The sequence below is a fragment of the Mus musculus genome, chromosome 10 (genome assembly GCF_000001635.26).
Source record: "Mus musculus strain C57BL/6J chromosome 10, GRCm38.p6 C57BL/6J".
Lineage (NCBI taxonomy): Eukaryota > Metazoa > Chordata > Mammalia > Rodentia > Muridae > Mus > Mus musculus.
The window spans coordinates 41717074-41737552 of NC_000076.6; the positions used below are offsets into that span (position 1 = coordinate 41717074).

The following is a 20479-nucleotide window of genomic DNA, read 5'->3' on the forward strand; positions in this document are numbered from 1 at the left end:
CCCCCTCCTGCGACCCTTCCACGGGGTTTGCATAACAGGTATCCTGCATATCAGAGATATTTATATTATGATTTGTAACAGTAGCAAAATTAGTTATGAGGTAGCAATGAAATCATTTTATGGTTGGGGGCTCCATAACATGAGGAACTTAACTAAGGGGCCACGGCATTAGGAAGGCTGAGAACCCCTGGTTTACAATTTTCCCTAACTGCTGACCCTTGGCTGGGCACTGTACTCCCCCACAGAAACCTAGTGAGGCAGGATTAGTAGAACCCTCATGTTACAGGGAAACCCAAGGCTCTGTGGAATTCTTGGCTTGTGCAGACAAGACTGATTTTGAACCAAGTCTATTCATATTCACTCTGAAATCTTAAGTGGTTTTTTTTTTCAAACTATCTTATACTTTTATGAGACAATTCTCAATTCTTATTTGAAACATTCAAATAGTTATAAGTGGTTACACTTTTTGTATGGTAATTTGTTTTCCCAATATATTTTCCTTGTTTTTATCCTGAGCTGGGAGTCTGGCCCAGGTCAAACCCTTTACCACTGAGTTAAAAGCCAGCCATCTATTTCACACAAAAATGATTTTATTAGTAAGTGAGCAGGTGTAGACCCTTTCCTAAGTGTTCAGGGCTGAGATAAGGCCCTGGTGGGATTTTTCCCTTTCTTTCTAACCTTAATGACAGAGCTCATATTCCTGTGGAGGAAAGTGAAACTGGAGAGATTACAGGATGGAGTTTGGACAGAATTCACTGCAGACATTTCCAAGGCCAGGAGGCTGACACTTACAGTAGATCCACTGCTTAAACCAGAGGGTTGGGGTTTGGGGGCTTGCGCTCTGCTACGAACAGCTCTAAATACAATCCCCTGTAGCAAACCACCCGTGGCTGGGGCTCCTAGCTGGTGCTTCTCACCATGAAGATGAGTCACACTTGTTCCTTTTTCCAGAAGGTCCACACTTGCGCATACCTTTTGTTTATGTTGCACACCTTTTGATACTTCCTAGGGAAATAGATTGTCCTTTAAAATTGCTTTTCCTAGGCAGGGCATGGTGACCCAAACCTAATCCCAGCTCTCCGCAGGTAGATCTCCATGTGGTCCAGGCCAGCCAGGGCTACCTACTGAGACCCTGTCTCAAATGTATATGTAAAAAAAAAAAAAAAAAAAGTCCTTTTTATAAACAGGCATGGCTGTACATACCTATGACTATAGCATGTGGAAGTGTGGACAGGACAAGTTCACTTCAAGATCAATTGTTGCATAGTAAGTTCGGGGCCAGCCTGGCCTACGCTCTCAGAAAATGAAAAGAATTGCTTTTTTGGTTTTGTCACAGTTTTTGAAACTGCTCTTTGGACTCCTGATCTACAGTGTTTACATACTTAGCCTGCATACTTCCCACCACTGTGAAATTTAGGTAAATACACAACTCCAATTGACCCCTTGGAATTGGCCCACTACTTGTACCTCTACCTAATTTCAAGCTTTTCCCTTTATAGCAGCTTTTTATCTAATTTCTATTTCTTTTTTTTTCCTTTTTTTTCTTTCTTTTTTGTTTTTGTTTTTGTTTCAAGACAGGGTTTCTCTGTGTAGCCCTGGCTGTTCTAGAACTTATTCGGTAGACCAGGCTGGCCTCAAATTCAGATATTCGCCTGCCTCTGCCTCCCAAACGCTGGGATTAAAGGCGTGCACCACCATGCCCAGCTCTAGTTTCTATTTCCATTGATGGCATCAATTTTCTAGTTGTCCCAGAATATTTCCACAGGCTTTTAGAAAGGCAAAAAGTATAAATTTATTATGTAACATGTGTATACAACAGAGAAATCCATTGTGACATCACTAATTTTAAAGTATAAAAGATGATACCACATTTACCTAATTCATGTTTTCCTGTGGTCTTATAGAATCCTATTACCTTTTTGGGTCCTAGACATCTATTACATTGTCATATATGGATGTAAATCACATATAACATATAAGATAAAATCAATTGTTGGAGTTTAAAAGGAGACAGGGCGTAGCAGAGGAAGGAAGACGAATTAGAACTGTCTTCAAAGGTTAATCAGTTATGCATCTCATTTAGTGGCTGTCATAGCAGAGCTGAGTTAAGGTCATTTTCACAAAACTGCACAATTACTGTGCCCTCCCTTTCCAAACAGAGCAAGCATGAGCACCGCTGAGACAAGGGAAGGTGGCAGTTCCAGGGACACCAAACAAACGTCTGGAATTCTGCTCATTCCGTGTGGATCTACAGGTGACAGACAGCCTGCAAAAATCAAACTGTGGAATAGTACCCACAGGTCAGACTCCCTTGATTTCAGTGAGCATCCATCCATTCAGTACAGCTTCTTGGATTTACCTTATGGGAGCTGCAAAACAGATGCTTCTAAAGAGCTTCATGAGGTCAAGGCCTTTGGTTAACAACAATGAAAAGCAGTCATTTAGATGCCAGGAACCCTGGTAGGTCATTAGCCATTATTCTGAAAATGTACGACTTCACACTTTATAGCAGTCAGAAACATAATTCAAGGGTTCCTTAAGAGCATATGAAATAAAAACCACGGAGACGGCGTGCGGTCTCACTGGTGAGGTTCATTTAGATGACAGACAGTTTGCCTTGGTCACTGCTCCCACTTGATGTCATCGCGCCTCAGCTTCGACTGCAGGCTGTGGACCTGCACTGGTTGAAAGCCTCTGTCTCTCTGAAAAGAGCTGGTTTCACTCACACATTTCCGGGGGCTGGTTTTTAAGTTCTTAGATCCTTTAGGGTTGCCATGGATACCTGAAGATTCATTTATCCTTGAGTTCTCAATTTTTTCCTGCAGTTTACGGACCTGAAGAGAAAAGAAATCTAACATTTTAGGTAAAAATTAATGTAAGGATACCCTAAAATAGAGGACTAGATTGTTGGCTTAAAGATTACAATTAATTCAAAGGTTCAATTCGGTGAGTCACTCGCTGATACTGCTGGTCAGGTAGCCTTGCCTTCCGCAAGCCAATTCTTCCAGTTAGAGAGGAAGCACACACACAGCATATACACCACACACACACACACACACACACACACACACACACACACACACACACACGGATAACTCTGAAGACAAGAATGTGTGCATGTCAGAAGTCATAGAGGGAGGATGAGTGTGCAGCAGAGGTTGAACAAAAGTTTCTGGTGGAGACTAGAGCACCAGGAAAAGGAGATTTTTTTTTTTTAGGTGATATTAATAGCAAAGGAAAGAATTGGTGCTAGGTACAAGCATTTATTTGCCTAGAAGGTACTTTTTAATTAAAGATTAAATTGTTTATCATAATAAAGAGGTATTTATTTTTGTTGTTTGTTTTTGTTTTTTGAGACAGGGTTTCTCTGTGTAGCCCTGGCTGTCCTGAAACTTGCTCTGTAGACTTGGCTGGCCTTGAACTCACAGATAATCTGCCCACCTATCTCCTGAGTGCTCAGATTAAAGGTATGCACCACCATCACCCAGCTTCTGCAGCAGTTATTAAGTAACAAATTCATAACTTTCAAATTATAAAATGTATGTGTTTAAGTTTCTTCTATGTGGTTCCAAAAGCAAAACTTGTTCAATCTTTACCAAAACACAATCATATTTTTTTTTTACTTGCTATAGTTTTAAAAGCCAGTAAAATGAAAATATTTTTCTATTCTGACCATAGCATGATAAATACAGTAATATCCTTTGGATATTACTGGTTTTTACAAATCACTGTCTTATAGAAGTCTGCACATGGCAGGTTGATATTCCTGCAGCTTATTGGAATGCTGAACTCCCTAGGCAGAGAGCTGTAAGAAGTATGTGATGTGATGTGAGGTTTCCTAGAAAGACCCCATTCTGCTTCAGCAACTATGGATGGAGTTGTCTCAGAGAGAACGATTATGCTCAGGATTCTTCTGTCAGCATATTAAGGTCATGCTGTTCTTAGTTACTAAAAGACAAGTATGGCATCCTCCTCCAACCTGAGTTCTACTGAGTATAGGTGGCTAGGTACAGGATCCCAGGGAAAACAACACAGCCCAGCTTGTTTCAGGAGGCAGGAGGGAATGGTTTCAGGATTATGTACCAGGTTTCCGTGTGGCACAAAGGACATCATTAGAACCGTAGGGGTGGGGTGGGGAGGGGTGGGGTGGGGTAGAGTGAGGAGGGCTGGGGTGGGGGACCAGAGCAGAGAATGCTGGAAAGGTAACTGGAAGGGTGCTGAAGCAATAGCCTACGCTACAGTTTCCCCACGGCCTGATTCCACAGGAACTCTTTTGTTCTCTCTCATCTCTTGAGAACCTCTGTAGAAGGGCTGTCATTACACACAGTGGTGGCTCTCTGTAAGACACTCAAGTGATTGCTGTGTATCTTTTAGTACACCATGTCTCCATACTTCCAGTTGGAAGGCCATACAGATATGTGACACTGGATGTGTCTGGTGATTATTTGTTGGTTTGTTTGGTAACGGGGAGTGTCCTTCTTACACTGTCTTGATGCTTCTTGAGCTTGGAGATCTGGTCACCTTTGCTTTCCATCTTCTTGGCTAACTGCTCCAGCTCCTGCTCTATGTCCTCAGAGACCGAGTGGTTCCCAGGCTGCATCATCTGTCTCAGGAGCTCTCTGTGCTCCCTACAGAGAAGAGCAAGCAACAAGGCCGGGGTGTAACTCACTCAGAGAGGACATCTGTGCCTGGCAGGTTCTCAGCGCAATACTTAGTAATAGAAATAAATAATAACATCATAAATAAAAACCACAGAAGCAGTAGTGTCTGGCAGGACACATAGATTATACTTGCATGATTAAAAACAGAGCAAACAGCAAGCACTGTTGTAGAAATACTGTTCTCTCTTTGTCACAACTAACTGTCTTGTTTGATTATGAGTGTTAGTTAGGAGCAAAATATTAATCTTCAAAAATAGTTGTCTAACATTAGGATATATAAGTCAATCATGATATGGTAAACGTAGCCAAGCTTTTATCCTTTGAGATTTGATACATTTAGAACTATCATAGTGTCTAGCTGCTCAATAACCTAAAAACAATGTAAATTCTTGGTGCTCTCTCTCAGCAAAGCAGAGCGAACACTTCTACAGTGCTTAGCTAGGGCAACACATGGCTCTTCAGCTCCAAGTCTGCGATTGGAAATACTGTTGCGAGAACCCTTACGTGTGCAGCAACTCTTTATGAGTTCAGTGAGCCTGCCACTTAAAGCACGAAGCTCTGCTACGTTTGTTGAAATGTGGTTAGGCATCAGGCTCAATACAATGACTCCTATGCAGATAGTCCTTACTGAGGGACTTGTCATACACATCAGGACAAACCTAAAATAAGGAATGATATTCTAACCTGCCTAATGAAACCACCCATGTAACTAAAAGATTTTAAATAAAAACTGTATTTTCCTTCTCAAAGCTCATCTCCGTTCTAATCTAAAGTCTTCAGACTCGATATATCCACTTGATTCATAATATTTGCCTATCAGTCTAGATCTCTGGACTATCAAAAATTAGTTCTTAGACACAGTTAAACAGTTAAATACTATAGTAAATACAATGAGAAATAGTAATAATAAGTTTATGGATAGATACAAAGTAAGTCTAAATAGCCAATCAGATTTATAGGTGGGAGCCACAAAGACTGCTGAAGAGTTGAGAAGGTGCCCTGCTCTTGCAGAGGACCAGAGTCACCTACAAACCTCTGTGACCCCAGCCTCAGGGAGCCCAGCCGCTCTGCTGCGCTGGGAGCACCGGCACCATGAGCACATACCCACGTGCACACACAGTTTTATTTTAATAAAGAATGAACACTCACATATTCATTTGGTCCAGCTCCTCTTCCATTGTCATCAAGAGTTCAGACAAACTGTCACAAATGGAAACGGGCTCTCCTGAGCTCTGAGGGTTAGCTCTAGCCTGGGAAGTTGTTCTGAAAGGCTTAGAGGGATACTGTGCTTCAGTGACAGGAACAGGTTTCTGAAGGTCACATAGCCCACAGGGATACACTAGCTGCACAAGGTTTATTTATTTCTTTTTTTTTTAATTAGATATTTTCTTTATATACATTTCAAATGCTATCCCGAATGTTCCCTATACCCTCTCTCCATCCTGCTCCCCTACCCACCCACTCCTGCTTCTTGGCCCTGGCGTTCCCCTGTACTGGGGCATATAATGTTTGCAATACCAAGGGGCCTCTCTTCCCAGTGATGGCCGACTAGGCCATCTTCTGCTGCAGAAGGTTTTACAAGCATGTATAAGCAAAACAGCCTGGACTGACCAACTTAAAGGGAGAAGAAATAGTTGTGACTAAAACAGTATTTGATAGTGTGCGCGCTGCTTAGATTTTTGTCAACTTGACACAAGCTCAGGCTGGGAAGAGGGAACCCCAACTGAGAAAATGCCCCCATCCCAGCGGCCTACAGGCAAGTCTGTGGAACATTTTCTTGATTGATGATTGATGTGGAAGGATCCAGTTCACAGAGGGAAGGTGGTGCACTGAGCAAGCCACGGAGAGGAAGCCATGGAGAGGAAGCCATGGAGAGGAAGGCATGGAGAGCAAGCCATGGAGAGCAAGCCAGTAGGAACTGTTCTTCCATGGTCTCTGTTCCCTTTCCTGCCTCCAGGTTCCTGTCCCAGCTCCCCTTCATGGAGGACTGTCAACTGAGACAAACCCTTCCCTCCTCCTGATGATCTGGCCACGGTGATCATTACACAGGAAAGCTAACGAGGACAGTATATAAACAGCAGCTGCAAACAGAGTTTCTCAACAACTGCCTTCATTTTTATCCTCACCTTCTTTCTCTCAAAAGTTGGTGTTCTAAACTTGTGGTCCCTTTGCTGAGGCGGCTCTCGTTTTAAGCAGTTAGTTTTCTAAAGATTGGCAAGGAAAAGGAAGTAAAGTGCTATTTTAAAATAAATGTATACTCAAACTGAACAGCAAGTATTAGTGCAGTTTGAATGGAAGACAGCAGACATGATTAAACAAACATTCAATCAGGGAAGAAGAATGGCAGACACACAGACATTCTCTGGTCAACAATCTTGTTATTAGGGAAACTCAAATCAGTATAACACAATAAAGTTAATAATACAAAAGGAAAATTACCACATGCCTAGTATAACGGAAACTTTTTCTTAAAGTGATGACATCAAATATTGGCAATTTCTAATAAAGTAAACATGTATTTACCCTATGACCTGACAATTGCACTCTTGAAGAATTATCCTAGAAAAATAAAAACTAATGTACACACACACACACACACACACACACACACACACCAACATGTGCACACAACAGCTTTATTTGTAATAACTGAAAAGTGGCAACAACCAAATATCCTTAGGCAGGTGACGAGTTAAACTGTGATAGACCCTTAACATGGATGTGTGTGAAGACGGAAAGTGAACATACAACAACTCAGACGGAACTCAAGGGAAAAAGGCAACCCCTCTGTGGGATACAGTCTCACTGCACAGCACAGCTGGTCTCAACTCCCGGTGATTTCCACTGCCTCAGCCTCCTCACTGCTCAGACCGCAGAAGCAGGCCACAGGCCCGATTAGACTACAGAGAAGGTGGGCAGACTGACAGTGGCTGGGGCCTGGGGAAGGGGTCCGTGCCTATTAAGGAACTGTGTGAAGGAGCCTCAGAGTAGGTGAACAGTTCTGTATCTTGATTGTTGGGATGGGTACATAAATCTACACATGTGATACATCTATGTAACTCTCCTACATTTCTCAGTTACCATTAGAATCACACCTCCTTGTCTTTTCTGTTCCTAGAAGCTTTCTATGAGTGCCAACTCCTTACAGAGTAGAAAAGTTCAAATTCACCACACCCCCAACCCACTTCTAGATAGGCATCTCACTGTTTCCCAGGCTGGCCAGGAACTTGCTATGCAGTTCAGGCTGGTCTTAAACACTCTTGTCTTAGCCTCCTAAGTATACTTCTAGCTGTGCATCACTACAGCTGGCTTTAAAAGTTAGCTTTTATATTCTTACTTTTTATTCTATTTTTATTTTTGAGACAATGTCTTATTAGCCCAGGATGGCCTGACCTTAGCTCTCCCTGCCTCGGCCTCCTGCATGCTGGGACTGACTGAAGCGTGGGGACTCTCGGCACTCTCCAGATGCTCTTCTGTCTATGTGGTGCCATAAGGCTCAGCGCGTGCTCTCTTGTCCTTAACTCCTGGCCTGTAAGCTGGAAGCGTAAGCACATGCCAGCATGTTGGCTTAGCTGTCTCTAACACTTAGAGGCACTGATTTAAGAACTACACTGAATATTCAACTGGCGACATGGGGACACAGAATTAGAGACATATGGGTCCCTCTGAACTCTGTCCCCAGATCCAGTGATGTCAGGGATGCTTTTACCTTTAAAGGGAACATCAGTATTTGCATCCCGTATGAACTTGGCACTGGGATTACTACTTTTACAAAGTGACTTTGATGTTAATTGCTCTCTCCACGTTCAGAACTTACATTTTCTTTCTGATATTCCTTTTATATTCTCATAGTTTGTACAATAAATATGAAGATAAACTATCTTCTTATCAGATAAAAGATGACACTAATAAAAGATTTAATAGAAGTCATTGTTCTATTTGTAAATTACTTATAGTGTTTTCTATTTGGATTTTCAGTTCAAATCCCTTTACTCAGACGAGACATTAAAAACAGATTAAGAAAATAGGCAAGCAGGGCAGTGGTGGCACACACCTATAATCCTAGCACTTGGGAGGCAGAGGCAGGCAGATTTCTGAGTTCAAAGCCAGCCTGGTCTACAGAGCAAGTTCCAGGACAGCCAGGGCTACACAGAGAAACCCTGTCTCAAAAAACCAAAAACCAAAACAAAAACAAAAAGCAAAAAGGCAAAGGCAAAATAAGTGTTTTTCATTATCATAATTATAAAATTATTTTTTCTTTTCCATTTTTTGTGTTGTGGCATATATCTATGTTTGTATGTTTGTGGGCACAGGTCTGTGAGTAGATGTGTACATGTATGTGTACACGTATGTGCAAAAATGTAGAAGTCCAAGGTTGGTAATGGTTATTGTCCTAGGCTGCCTTTCTGCTTTGTTGAAGGCAAGGTCCTTCAACCAAACCCAGAGCTCATTGTGATGGCTAATTTCCTTAGCCACCTTAATGGGGAAAATGGTGAATTAAATATTTAATAAATAAACCCTTCGGCAGGTTCCCTCCTCACTCCAATAGTTTGAGTTCCTGAATAAAACACGGTCTTTATATTTTGATATGCCTTACACAGCCGAATAGCTGGGCCACGCCTACCCTCCACGTGGTTAATCCCAAGTTACTAATTCTGTGCTCTAGCTTGGCTGCTAGGGACTCAGAGGGCTCACCAGCTGGCCTCGCTCTCCCAGCTCCTTCCCATGGGGGCCATACCTCTCTGCCCTGCCCTCTTCTCAGGCATGGCGTCTCTCCTCTCCTCCACCTCTCCTGCCATCGTGGATCTCCTTTATTTACTAAATATTTAATTCAACAGATGGCGTCCAATGTTTGGCAAAAACTCATTTTTAAAAATTAATTGGAGACTCCCGGGTGGAATACACATGCCTTTAAGATTAAGAGGCAGGGAGAACTGGGCTCTCAGCAGAGTCAGTGGCGTGGTTCTCTCCAACCTGAGTTCTGAGCTCCTGCTGGGACAAGGCAGGTCACAGAGAGCAGCCAAGACAAAATACGGAGTTTACTGAGTAATAACTTGGGCCTACTGGTGGGAGGTGGGTTAACCACGTGGAAGTTAGGCAGTGGCCCTGCCACTGAGCTATGTAAGGCATATCAACTACAAAGGCTGCGGGTGTGTGAGCTGTGTAAGGCACATCAACTACAAAGGCTGCGGGTGTGTGAGCTGTGTAAGGCCTATCAACTACGAAGGCTGCAGGTGTGTCACTCATTTGGGAACATAAAGCACTGAGGCGAAGTGGGGAGCGAACCCATTTGCTGGGACTTGTTTATTAGATATTAAATTCTACAGGAAAATCCCTTGCTTTTACTTTCAAACTTCGAGTTACAAGGAGGGCACCATGCCCACAAGGCATTTAAGTGGGACCTGGGTTGGATCCCTCATGCTTGCTCAGCAAACACATTAATTACCACTGAGATGTCTCCTCTACGCCAAGTACAGTCACACAGTTCTTCTAAAGATTTGTTAAGGGTCCAGTGAAACGGTTCAAAGTGGAACAGCCCTAATCTGAATTCAAACTCTGTAAGCCACCAGGTAGAAAAACCCCTGCAAACTGTCCTCTGACATCCATACACATGCCATGATGGCACACGTGTGTATAAGTATACACATGTATATGCACACACACATACACATATACACACAGACACACACACAGACACACACACACATACTAAATGTAGAAATAAATACAGCCACGTACCCAGGTGTAGTAGTATATGGCTATAGTCCCAGCCACTCAGGAGGCTCAGGCAGAACTGAATTAAAAGGTCACCCCAGGCTACATGGCAAGTATGAAGCCAACCTGTGTTAGTAGTGTGTAACACTATCTAAAATATTAATATATAAAATTTGAAATATTTGTTTTTGCTGTATATGAAATTATATAAAGCTACATTTAGGATTTTTAAATTTTTAATTTTTTTTTTAATATACAGAGCCTTACTATGTAGCCCAGACTATCTTAGATTTCTCTATGTAGACCAGGTTGGTTTTAAACTCACTGATTTCTGCTTGTCTATGCCTCTCTAGTGCTAGGATTAAAGGTTTGTGCCATCATACAACACGTTTTAAACAATGTCACTAATACATTTTGCTAAGAGTTGAAAATTTAAAAAAGAACTGGACTGCTTCCTGACTGACGATGCCCACCACAGGCTCTTCCTGACACAGAGGAATACTGCCCACCCACCACAGCCTCGGCTCTGGCCGGCAACCAAATGGAGAGCTAAGTCTAGTACACTCCTGATATTACTTTTCTTTAGTCCATATTGTGTGGAACTTCCTATCCTCACACTGAAAATCACCGTCATTTGACTTATTTCCTGGCATTCCTGCTGCATGCCTCTGGTGGTTTGAATGAGAATGGCCCCATGTTCTCATATTTGAAAGCCTGGTCATCAGAGAATGGAACTGCTTGAGAAGGATCAGGAGGCGTGGCCTTGTTGGAGTGGGTGTGTCACTGGGGAGCTCAGAAGCTCACACCAGGCCCAGTGTCTCTCTTTCTGCCTGTTGCCTGTGGATCAGATGTAATGCCCTTGGCTGCTGCTCTAGCATTGCTGTTTACTCTCCACCGTGATGATAATGGCTTAAAACTCTGAAACTGTAAGCAAGCCCCTAAATAAAGTCTTTGCTTTAAATTCAATTTAAATTCTTTGCCTTGGTCATGATCCCTTCACAGTAGTATAATAGTAACTAAAACAATGTCATTTATGATAATGTCTTCTAAACCGTTCTGAAAGAAACAAAAAATGCAGGCACTACAGAGGCATATATATTTAAATAAAAATAAAGGGTGAATAAATATATATGAGAAAGTTAGGAAGTATTATCTGGGATAAGTTGTATATAATATACCTTTGGCTGTTTCTTCTTTTCCTTACAATGCTTTGAATTCGAAACTGTGGACATTAAAATTTTGCTGATTTCAAATCCAGTTTGAAGCTACAAAATTAAAGAGACAATTGGCAAGCCTAACCTGTAGCAAACTTCTTTACATATAATGAAAAATGAGCTCTCAGCTTTTAAGGATCAGGTACTTTCTGTGCAAAGCATTGCTTAGTTGCAGTTCCTCAGATAGGGCCAAAGCAGGATTGCATGAGCCCAGGAGTTCAGACCTGAGTTCCAGGACAGCCAGGACTACACAGAGAAACCCTGTCTCAAAAAAAAAAAAAAAAAAAAAAAAAAAAAAAAAAAAAAAGAAAAAGAAAAAAGAAGAAAGAGAAGGGAAAGAAAACAAAACTAAACAAAAAACCCTTTAATAACAATAAAGCTCAAAACTCAGAAATCATTTGAAGAAGAATACCCCAGTTTTTCACTTGGTCATGTATGTATCTCAAACTGAAACTAAAGTATGCTAGGTGTCAGTGCTGTCAACTGAGGGATGCCTATGTGCAAGGTCCTTTGGCAAGGTAGTCAAGTCTATGGAGGCACTGGCTAAGCCAGAGTTTTGTTACCAGGGCAAACACAGAGACAGTAGAAACAATGCAGAACAATAAAACTGCGTGTAGACTAGGGTTTAGATCATGCAGTCTCTGTAGGGATAAAGGATGCTGCTGACCTCACAGGCTCTGTCTTGAAACAGCCTGCGCTGATGCTCCTCCTCCTTCAGTTTTTCTTCTAGACATTTAATCTTGTCCTGCAAGAGAAGGAACGTTATGAAAACCAGAGCCAAATATCCTTCATTCCCTTTCCAAGAGGGTCCTAGGGGTCTAGACTTTTAAGAGCTAGCAAGTTAGAGCAGACAGTAAGAAAAGGAATGGCAAAAGACTCCAAGACATCTCTCGGCTTTCTAACTATGCTTCTTCCCTTGCTACTATACATGAGAGCAAAGTGAAAACAAAGAAGCCCACAGCTTTAGCCACGGCCACCACCAGATCCACAGGGAATAAACCCACAGCTTTATCCACAGCCACCACCAGATCCACAGGGAATAAACCCACAGCTTTAGCCACGGCCACCAACAGATCCACAGTGATGATATTGTGTCTCAACATCCACTTAAAACCAAACAGTAGCAATGCTGGCCGTGTGACAGAGGGTCAATGTTGGCTATGTGCATGTGATGGGGGACAATGTCAGCCATTTGCATGTGATGGGAGACAATGTCGGCCATGTGCGTGTGATGGGGGACAATGTCGGCCATATGCATGTGGTGGGGGACAATGTTGGCCATGTGCATGTAATGGGGGTGGAACAGGAAGAGACCTCAGAAATGGAAGGCATGGCCCTGGTTGCTTATGAACTTAGTGCTATACTCTGTCAAACAAGGATTATAATAAACACGAGGGCCTAGAATGGTGGTCCAGTGGGTAAAGTATCTGTCATGCAAATCTGATCACTTGAGTTTGGTCCCTGGGGCCACATAAAACTAGAAGAAGAGAAGACATTCCATCAAGGTGTCTTCTAACCTCCACACATACACCTCGGCATACATGCCTCCCACCCTATCATTCACACACACAGTAATACATTTAAAATATTTTAAAGAGTAACAAACATAAAAAGGTAAAATGGCAAGGCAATGAAACAATGTGAAAAGGATGATGCACACGCGTGCACACTCTATACCTCACACACGCACACTCTATACTATATACACATGCACTGTATACCTGGCACACACTCTATACCTCACACACACACTCCATTTTATATATATATATATATCATGTATATATGTATATGCTCTGTATATCTTATGCACACACTCTATACCCTCCCACACTCCATACTATACACACATGCACTGTATACCTTACACACACACACACACACACACACACACGCACACTCTATACCTTACGCCTACATATTACGTTTGTGTGGTTCAGAATAGGAACCGTAACAGAAGTGTCAAAGGGAGAGTTCTGGGTACTGGAGCACTTAAGAGGGCTACAAAGAGGAAAAGGTTCTGAGACAATTCTGTGAACTAAGAAGGACTTGGGGGAGGAGAAAGGGATGAAGAATAGGTGTGTAACCATATGCAGTTGGGCTACCTTCTCCTATCCTGTCGGTCAGATACCTGCCGAATGGAAATGTTCCACCATCTCAGAAGCCAAACTCATCCTTTGACATCAGAAGGCAAGCTCACTCTTGCCGTGGCAGGATTTACCTGGATTACTGAAGTTGGACATGAGCTGCTCTAATCTTTGACTACTCGTCCACACACAATGCCAGCTTTGCTTTGCTCCTGGCAATGTCGATTCAGAGACAAGCAGAGACTTACCTCCGCAGTCTGCCGAGTCGCCGTCAGTCTCAGACACTCTTTCTCTAGGACATGGAGCTTTTCAAGTTTAGCGTGCAGCTTCATCTGATCTTGTTCTTTTTCCCTTTGAAGCTGGGCCTGAAGAAGATAAAAGCAAATTCTAAATTTGGCAAGTGATGTCAATGGATAAGAATAACATAACCTCTGAGAAATCAAAATATAATATAAATCAGTTGCTAGATGCATGTACACACACGTACACACACACACAATATATATATACTTATAAGCAGAACACAAGAAAATCAAATCCTTTTAAGGAGCCACTGTAAGAGGTGACAGACATGTTGCTGACTTAGCACTGGCAGAGTAAACCCCTCTTTGCATCTTTCTACAATAGTGGTATTAGGGAAAGTATTCCAGCCAAACTTAGAGTACAGAGACGAGGTGTGTGATTCACAGGTGACCAAGCTGCTCACTGCCCCAGGCTCCCTGACTCAACAGAGAAGAGCAGCCAGGAAACAAAACATGAAGAAAGTCACCTGTGTACACACATGTACACTGTTTTCCAGGACTGTTTATTACCACAGCATGAGGACAGCTGACGAGGGGCAAGGGAGACCCATATGTGCTTTCCTATGAACATAAAATGGCTCTAAATGGGCAAGTCACTAAGTAAGACAAAGTGAAAAGCAAGCAGTACAAGAGTGGCCTTGGAGACCACTGCTCAGTCCTGGTGTCTCAGAGAAGAGACAGGAGTAAGGGAGAATGCCCGCTTAAACAATCAAGGCTAAAAATGTTCCAAATGTAATGTAAAGTAGACAGATTAACACAGTCCAGGAATGGAGCATGGGAGGAGAATTCTGAGTGTTTGTGAGAAAACTCAAAGAAAACAAGACAAGAGTCTTGTGACCTCAGTCTCTTTGAAACATGGAATTGTTCTTGGATTGTTTTCGTGCTCCTGCCAGGTGCAGCAGATAGGAGTGAGTCGACTCAATATTGCTTACTGCTGTTATTCAACTATATTTCATATGCCTCTATGGAGATAGGTTTTTGCCACACATGGCTTGTCCTTGGGACTATATACACAGCCTGAACTCATGAGAACTTTACTCAAGTGACCTTTCTTAACCCTCGGAGTATAAATCATCTGACGCTCTGAATAGAGTTGGCTCTTGCATGAGACTGTAGTTGGCTTCACTTAGTGCAGTTTTAAAGCTGCTGCAACCCTTTATGTTCTGGTAACCCCCAACCACAAAACTTTGTTGCTACTTCATAACTGTAATTTTCTACTTTCACAAATCATAATGTAGATTTGACTCTAGTAATCATAGACCATGGGTTGAGAACCACTGAATTGGCTCTATTCTCCCAGGTCCCACCCATAGACTGGTAAACAGTATATCAAGTATCAAACTGCTAAAAAAGAGGCAATCTTACCAGCATCCTGAGAAACAGAGACGTACACAGGGGGAGGAATGGAGGCAAGCATGGTCACGGATACATGAAAGCTAAAGACAACTAAATCAGACCAAAGCTTTAACATGCTGAAAATTTAAAGTTGGGCCTCGTGGTACACTCCTGTGATCACGGGACACAGAGGTTGAGGCAGGAGGATCATCCTGAACCAGAGGCCAACCTAGGCAATATAGCAAGGTTAAGCCTAGTCCGCACTTTAGAGACTATCTCAAAACAAACAAAAGTAGACAACTCTTCCCAAACAAAATAATAATAATAATAATAATAATAATAATAATAATAATAAATACAGAGGACAAGAGAGATAGCTCAGAGGTAAAGGTGCTTGCTGTTCAAGCCCGATGACCTGAGTTCAATCCTGGACTCATAAAAGAGGCCAAGTAGGGTGGTGTGCGACTATCAGCAGAAGCAAGAGACTGTGTGGACACTCACAGGCTAGCCAGCCTGGAATCTGCAGTTCAGCTAAAATTCCATATTTAGCAAAAACATCACTCAAAAATATATATGAAATAAAGGGTTCTCCGGGTACATAAATGCTATGAGATCTTTTGGCATTATGATATTTTTCTTTTTTTTTTTTTTGGAGACAGGGTTTCTCTGTGTAGCCCTGGCTGTCCCAGAACTCACTTTGTAGACCAGGCTGGCCTTGAACTCAGAAATTCGCCTGCCTCTGCCTCCCAAGGGCTGGGATTAAAGGCGTGCGCCACCACCTCCCAGCGATATTTTTCTTCAGACTGAAAGAAACTCAATCTATGCAAAGAAGTGAAAGCACTGGAGATGAGCAAATGTAAATAAGTATATTATTCCCTTCCTTTCTAAGTTTCCTTAAAGGATAACTGACAATGTAAAAGAACCAATAATGAATTATGGGTTGGTTTTATAACATGAAAAAAATAAAAGGAAAGCTATAGCACAAACTAGAGGCGCACAGTAGGAAGCTGTAGTATAAACAGGAGGCACATAGTAGGAAGCTGTAGTACAAACTGGAGGCACACAGTAGGAAGCAGTAGGACAAACTGGAGGCGTACAGTAGGAAGGGTCTTTCATACTTAAATACCAATTCATGGCAGACTGCGACAAATTATACTACCTATGTCTGGAGGAAGTAGAGTCAATAATGTTTAAAAAGGTAGCACTAGAGCTGGACATAGTGATTCATGCCAGAAACACAAGTCAGTTGGGAGCCGGAGCAGGGAAGGACTGTGGGTTCAAACCCACCAGGCACTAGATTCTGACTTTGTCCCAAAACAAATAAACAAATAAAAGTGAGTGAGAAGCAGGAGTAACTCACCAGTAAAACACTTGCCTGGCATGTGTGATGCCCAGGACTCAATTCTGAGGACCACACACACAGGCATGGATGAGCATGAAGAAGATGCTAGTAAGAGCTGAAAGTATTTTATTGTTGTTGTTTTTGTTTTTCGAGACAGGGTTTCTCTGTGTAGCCCTGGCTGTCCTGGAACTCACTTTGTAAACCAGGCTGGCCTCGAACTCAGCAATAAGCCTGCCTCTGCCTCCCAAGTGCTGGGATTAAAGGTGCACGCCACCACCGCCCAGCTTCTGAAAGTATTTTTAAGTGAGTGAAATAAAAATAAACATTACCAAACTCTGTCAGATGCAGTAAAAAAGTAGAGTTTTGATAACATCAGCTACAAAAAGATAACAGTTCAAAAGAACAAATGGCAGCCTTTTGGGGTAGGTAGATTAGAACAGCACTGAGTGTCCCGGGACAACTCAGATGACAGAGAAGAGGCTACTCCAAAGAAAGCAAGTCCCAATGGAGGTGACAGGACAGGGGAGGAGTGCAAACAAGGGCCTGGGAGCACATGGACTGCATAGGCTTCCGTCCAAGGAGCACAGGGCTTCAGCAGTGGCTCTCAAGCAGGGGGAGGGAGTCCTCTGTCATTCCCATTTTAGAGGGCTGTGGCAGGTCCCTACCCTGCATGGGAACCAGCCTACTGTTTAAGATTGAGGTGTTGTAGGGACCTGAAAAACAAGAATACCTACAGGGCTGGCAGTAGGGAGGGAGCACCGTGACAGGAGCACGGTGACAGTGAAGTGAGGGGAAGAGCATGGTGAAGGAGGGGTTGGACTGGATAGGAGTCCAGGCTGCAGAAAGCGGAGCTCTGGCAGGAAAGGATGTGGTGGATCGAGCTCTGCCTTCTGAGGATGGGAGCAGACTCCATTGCCTGGAGACAGCTGTGGACAACTGGCAGGCCTGACCTTGAGGTCAGGGGGTACCAGACCTCTGGAGCCACCTATGTACCTTGTGTTAGAACAGGTGTGGGCCCTCAGCCCTCCTTCACCAACTCAGACACCAAGGGACTCTTCTACTGCTAAACCCTGACACCAAGGAGTTCAGGCCAGCAGGAGCGAGCTCTGATTCCCAGCAGAATGCGGCACAGCTGCATGCCCCGTCACTGCAGTCCCTGTGGAGCAGGGTGAAAGCATGGGGACCAGGCACCCTCAGATCGCAGGGCTCTGCGCCCTTCCACTGCTCACCTGCTAGGTGAATTTCCACCTAAACCATTGTTAGCATCCTAGCATACTGCGGGTCATTTCTTACCATTTTCTATCCTGTGTCATTACTCAGTCTGACGTGTGTGTTTATTTCTTGTTTGGTGGTGGTGCTGTCTTTCCCTCTCTGCGTGTGACTGAGAATCGAGATTCTCAGTAAGGCTGCTCAGTAAGATTCCCAACAGAATCAGAAGACATTCCATACCAACAGATACACAAGCCACGAGAAGCATAAAAGGGGGAATTCAACACCTCCAAAGATCAATTAATGAGACTAAGTAAATGAAATGCTCAAGAGAGAATCAAGGCCTGCTTGTTAACAAGAGACAATGTGCACTGACTTCAAAGAACACAAAGCAGAAAAGGAAAGAAAGACCATAATCGGAAGTAGGTGATACGGTAGGAAACGTAAGGAAATCAGGAAAAAAACAGAGATTTTCGGGAGGAAAAGGGGAGAACCAGTAGAAATGAAAAATCCAATTAGCATCAGACACCACATGACCCAGCAGAATACAGAACACGGGGGGGCGGGGGGGGGCAGGCAGAGGAAATACACAGTCGTCAATAAAGCAAGCACGCAAGCAAGCACGGCCACACTGAAGGATGCTGGGGGGGGCTTGGGGGGTGGAGCACAGACTGGATCTAAGACTCCCTCAGGCAGAAGGCTAATAGTTAATCCTCCTTGCCAACTTGACTGGACTGAGGATTGCCATGGAAATGATGTGCCTATGAGAATGTTTACAGAGAGGGTTAGAGGAGAGGAGACCCCCTTATTATTCCACTGGGTGAGGGTCCCAAACTGAATCAAAAGGAGACAGAAGCAGAGCTTCCTGACTGTGGATACCATGTGACCAAAAGTCTCCCATTCCTGCCGCTAAAGAAAGAAGCCATGGCACCCCTGAAGTGTCTGACAAGGCCGACTGAGTCTTCAAAGGTGTGCTGCTCACCAGGCAGAAGGACAAGCATGGACAGGGCTGCACTTGGTTTTTATTCTAATTCAGGAGGCGACTGTGTCTTTTCGCCATGGGCTGGGGGTCTGTTACAACGGTCAAGTCTGAGCAAAACCAGTGCCCAGGAAGTGAAGGAGGGAGGGGTGAGGGACTCTAATCCAAGAGTGTAGCAGGGCTGTGGAAACAGAGGTTTTACTGGGTATGTGCATGGTGGAGTAATTAAAACATTCATATAAAAGTTTTGTAAGGTGGAAGAGGCAAAAATAGTTGACTCTTGTTTTCCTATCATAATTGATGGGAAAAACTCATATTCAGTGTTTCTTATCCTACCATGATGGTCTGCACACTCAAGTGTGCAACAGGTGCCTTTGTGGTTTTTTTGTCACAACAAGAAAAGTACCTGAGGGGGGCAGTCTGTCCTGGGAAGTGGGGTGCTACAGTGGCTCACCTGACTACATAGGTTCTTAGTGTCTGGAACTAGTTTATGGGAAGAACGTGAAAGAGTTTGGAGCTGTGAATCCTACAATCAGAGCTTAGCGGCCATTTTGGGGAGGTTCAGAAGGCAAGAAAGGGAGAAAACAGATAAATACAGTGGTGTCCCAGTTCGTGGAATTCCAAAGAGGAACAGGTCTAGATAACAGGAAGTGAGTTAGAGACGGTTGCATGACAGTCTGGTGATGACGCTGGACTCACACTGCACATATCCTGAGGGCTGCCATTGAATTCACAAGTAAAGGCTAGGGCTGAAGATGGCTCAGCACTTAAGAGCTCTGGCTATTCCTGCAGGACTTGGGTTTGATTGCCAGCACCCACATCTGGTGGTTCATAACTTGAATTCCAGGAGAGCAATGCCCTCTTCTGGCCTATTTGGGAACCTACACATGTGCACTCGCACACCTGAGTGCACCCCCCCCCCCCACTAAATCCTTTAACATTAATTTGCTAGCGGAGGGCCATTTCAAAGGAACACTGCATCTACACTGTGACTACTTACTGTGTCTACAGAGTGAGTTCCAGGACAGCCAGGGCTACACAGAGAAACCCTATCTTAGAAAACCAAGAGAGAGAGAGAGAGAGAGAGAGAGAGAGAGAGAGAGAGAGAGAGAGATGTTACTGCTCACTACTTGGAGAGAGAGCACAAAGTTGGCCAGAAAAATATGAAAATGGGTAGTGTAGTCAAGATTCCATGTTGCAGCCACGGTGGGGTGGACAAACATCAGCACTGGTAAGGGAAGGTGCTATGAGGGTCAGACCAGAGCCATGCGAGGCTCCAACTTGAGAAAACGTAAGTTCATATATTTTATATAGGATGTTTGAACTGGGGAGCCATTAAAAGGGTTCATTGCTCAAAAATAACTGTGTTCGCACGTAGAGGTCACTGCGATTGTGCTCCACGAGGTCAGACTTGGGCTGACAGAACTGCACAGTGTCACCCACACAGACTTGGTTTCACATAAATAACAGAGGAGCCCAAGGTCATTAACACGTGTTAAGGCCACGGAACTAGGCAATGAGTGACAGGTTCTAAGTCCCCACAAGGAGGCCCTGTCAGGATACTGCAGAAGCAGTCCAGATGACGCTCACACTGCCCGGGAGATGTCAACACGCGAGGAGCCGGAGCGGCATGTC

At 43.5% G+C, this 20479-nt stretch overlaps 1 protein-coding gene across 4 annotated transcripts in view; it reads right to left on the reverse strand.

Annotated features, from left to right (window-relative positions):
- Positions 1 to 1766: 1766 nt before the first annotated feature.
- Positions 1767 to 20479, reverse strand: part of Cep57l1 (centrosomal protein 57-like 1) — a 91029-nt gene continuing 72316 nt past the window's right edge. For 2 of the 4 annotated variants that reach the window (NM_001243075.1, NM_029132.2), the window contains 7 exons: positions 13926 to 14042; positions 12258 to 12335; positions 11555 to 11641; positions 6788 to 6865; positions 5811 to 5932; positions 4484 to 4628; positions 1767 to 2834 (listed from right to left, as the gene is read on the reverse strand). In NM_001243075.1, the coding sequence (NP_001230004.1) occupies positions 2622 to 2834; positions 4484 to 4628; positions 5811 to 5932; positions 6788 to 6865; positions 11555 to 11641; positions 12258 to 12335; positions 13926 to 14042 (840 nt within the window). In that variant the 3' untranslated portion in view covers positions 1767 to 2621. The remainder of the gene's footprint in view (positions 2835 to 4483; positions 4629 to 5810; positions 5933 to 6787; positions 6866 to 11554; positions 11642 to 12257; positions 12336 to 13925; positions 14043 to 20479) is intronic. The other 2 variants (NM_026643.5, NM_001243074.1) reach the window with 1 other exon arrangement.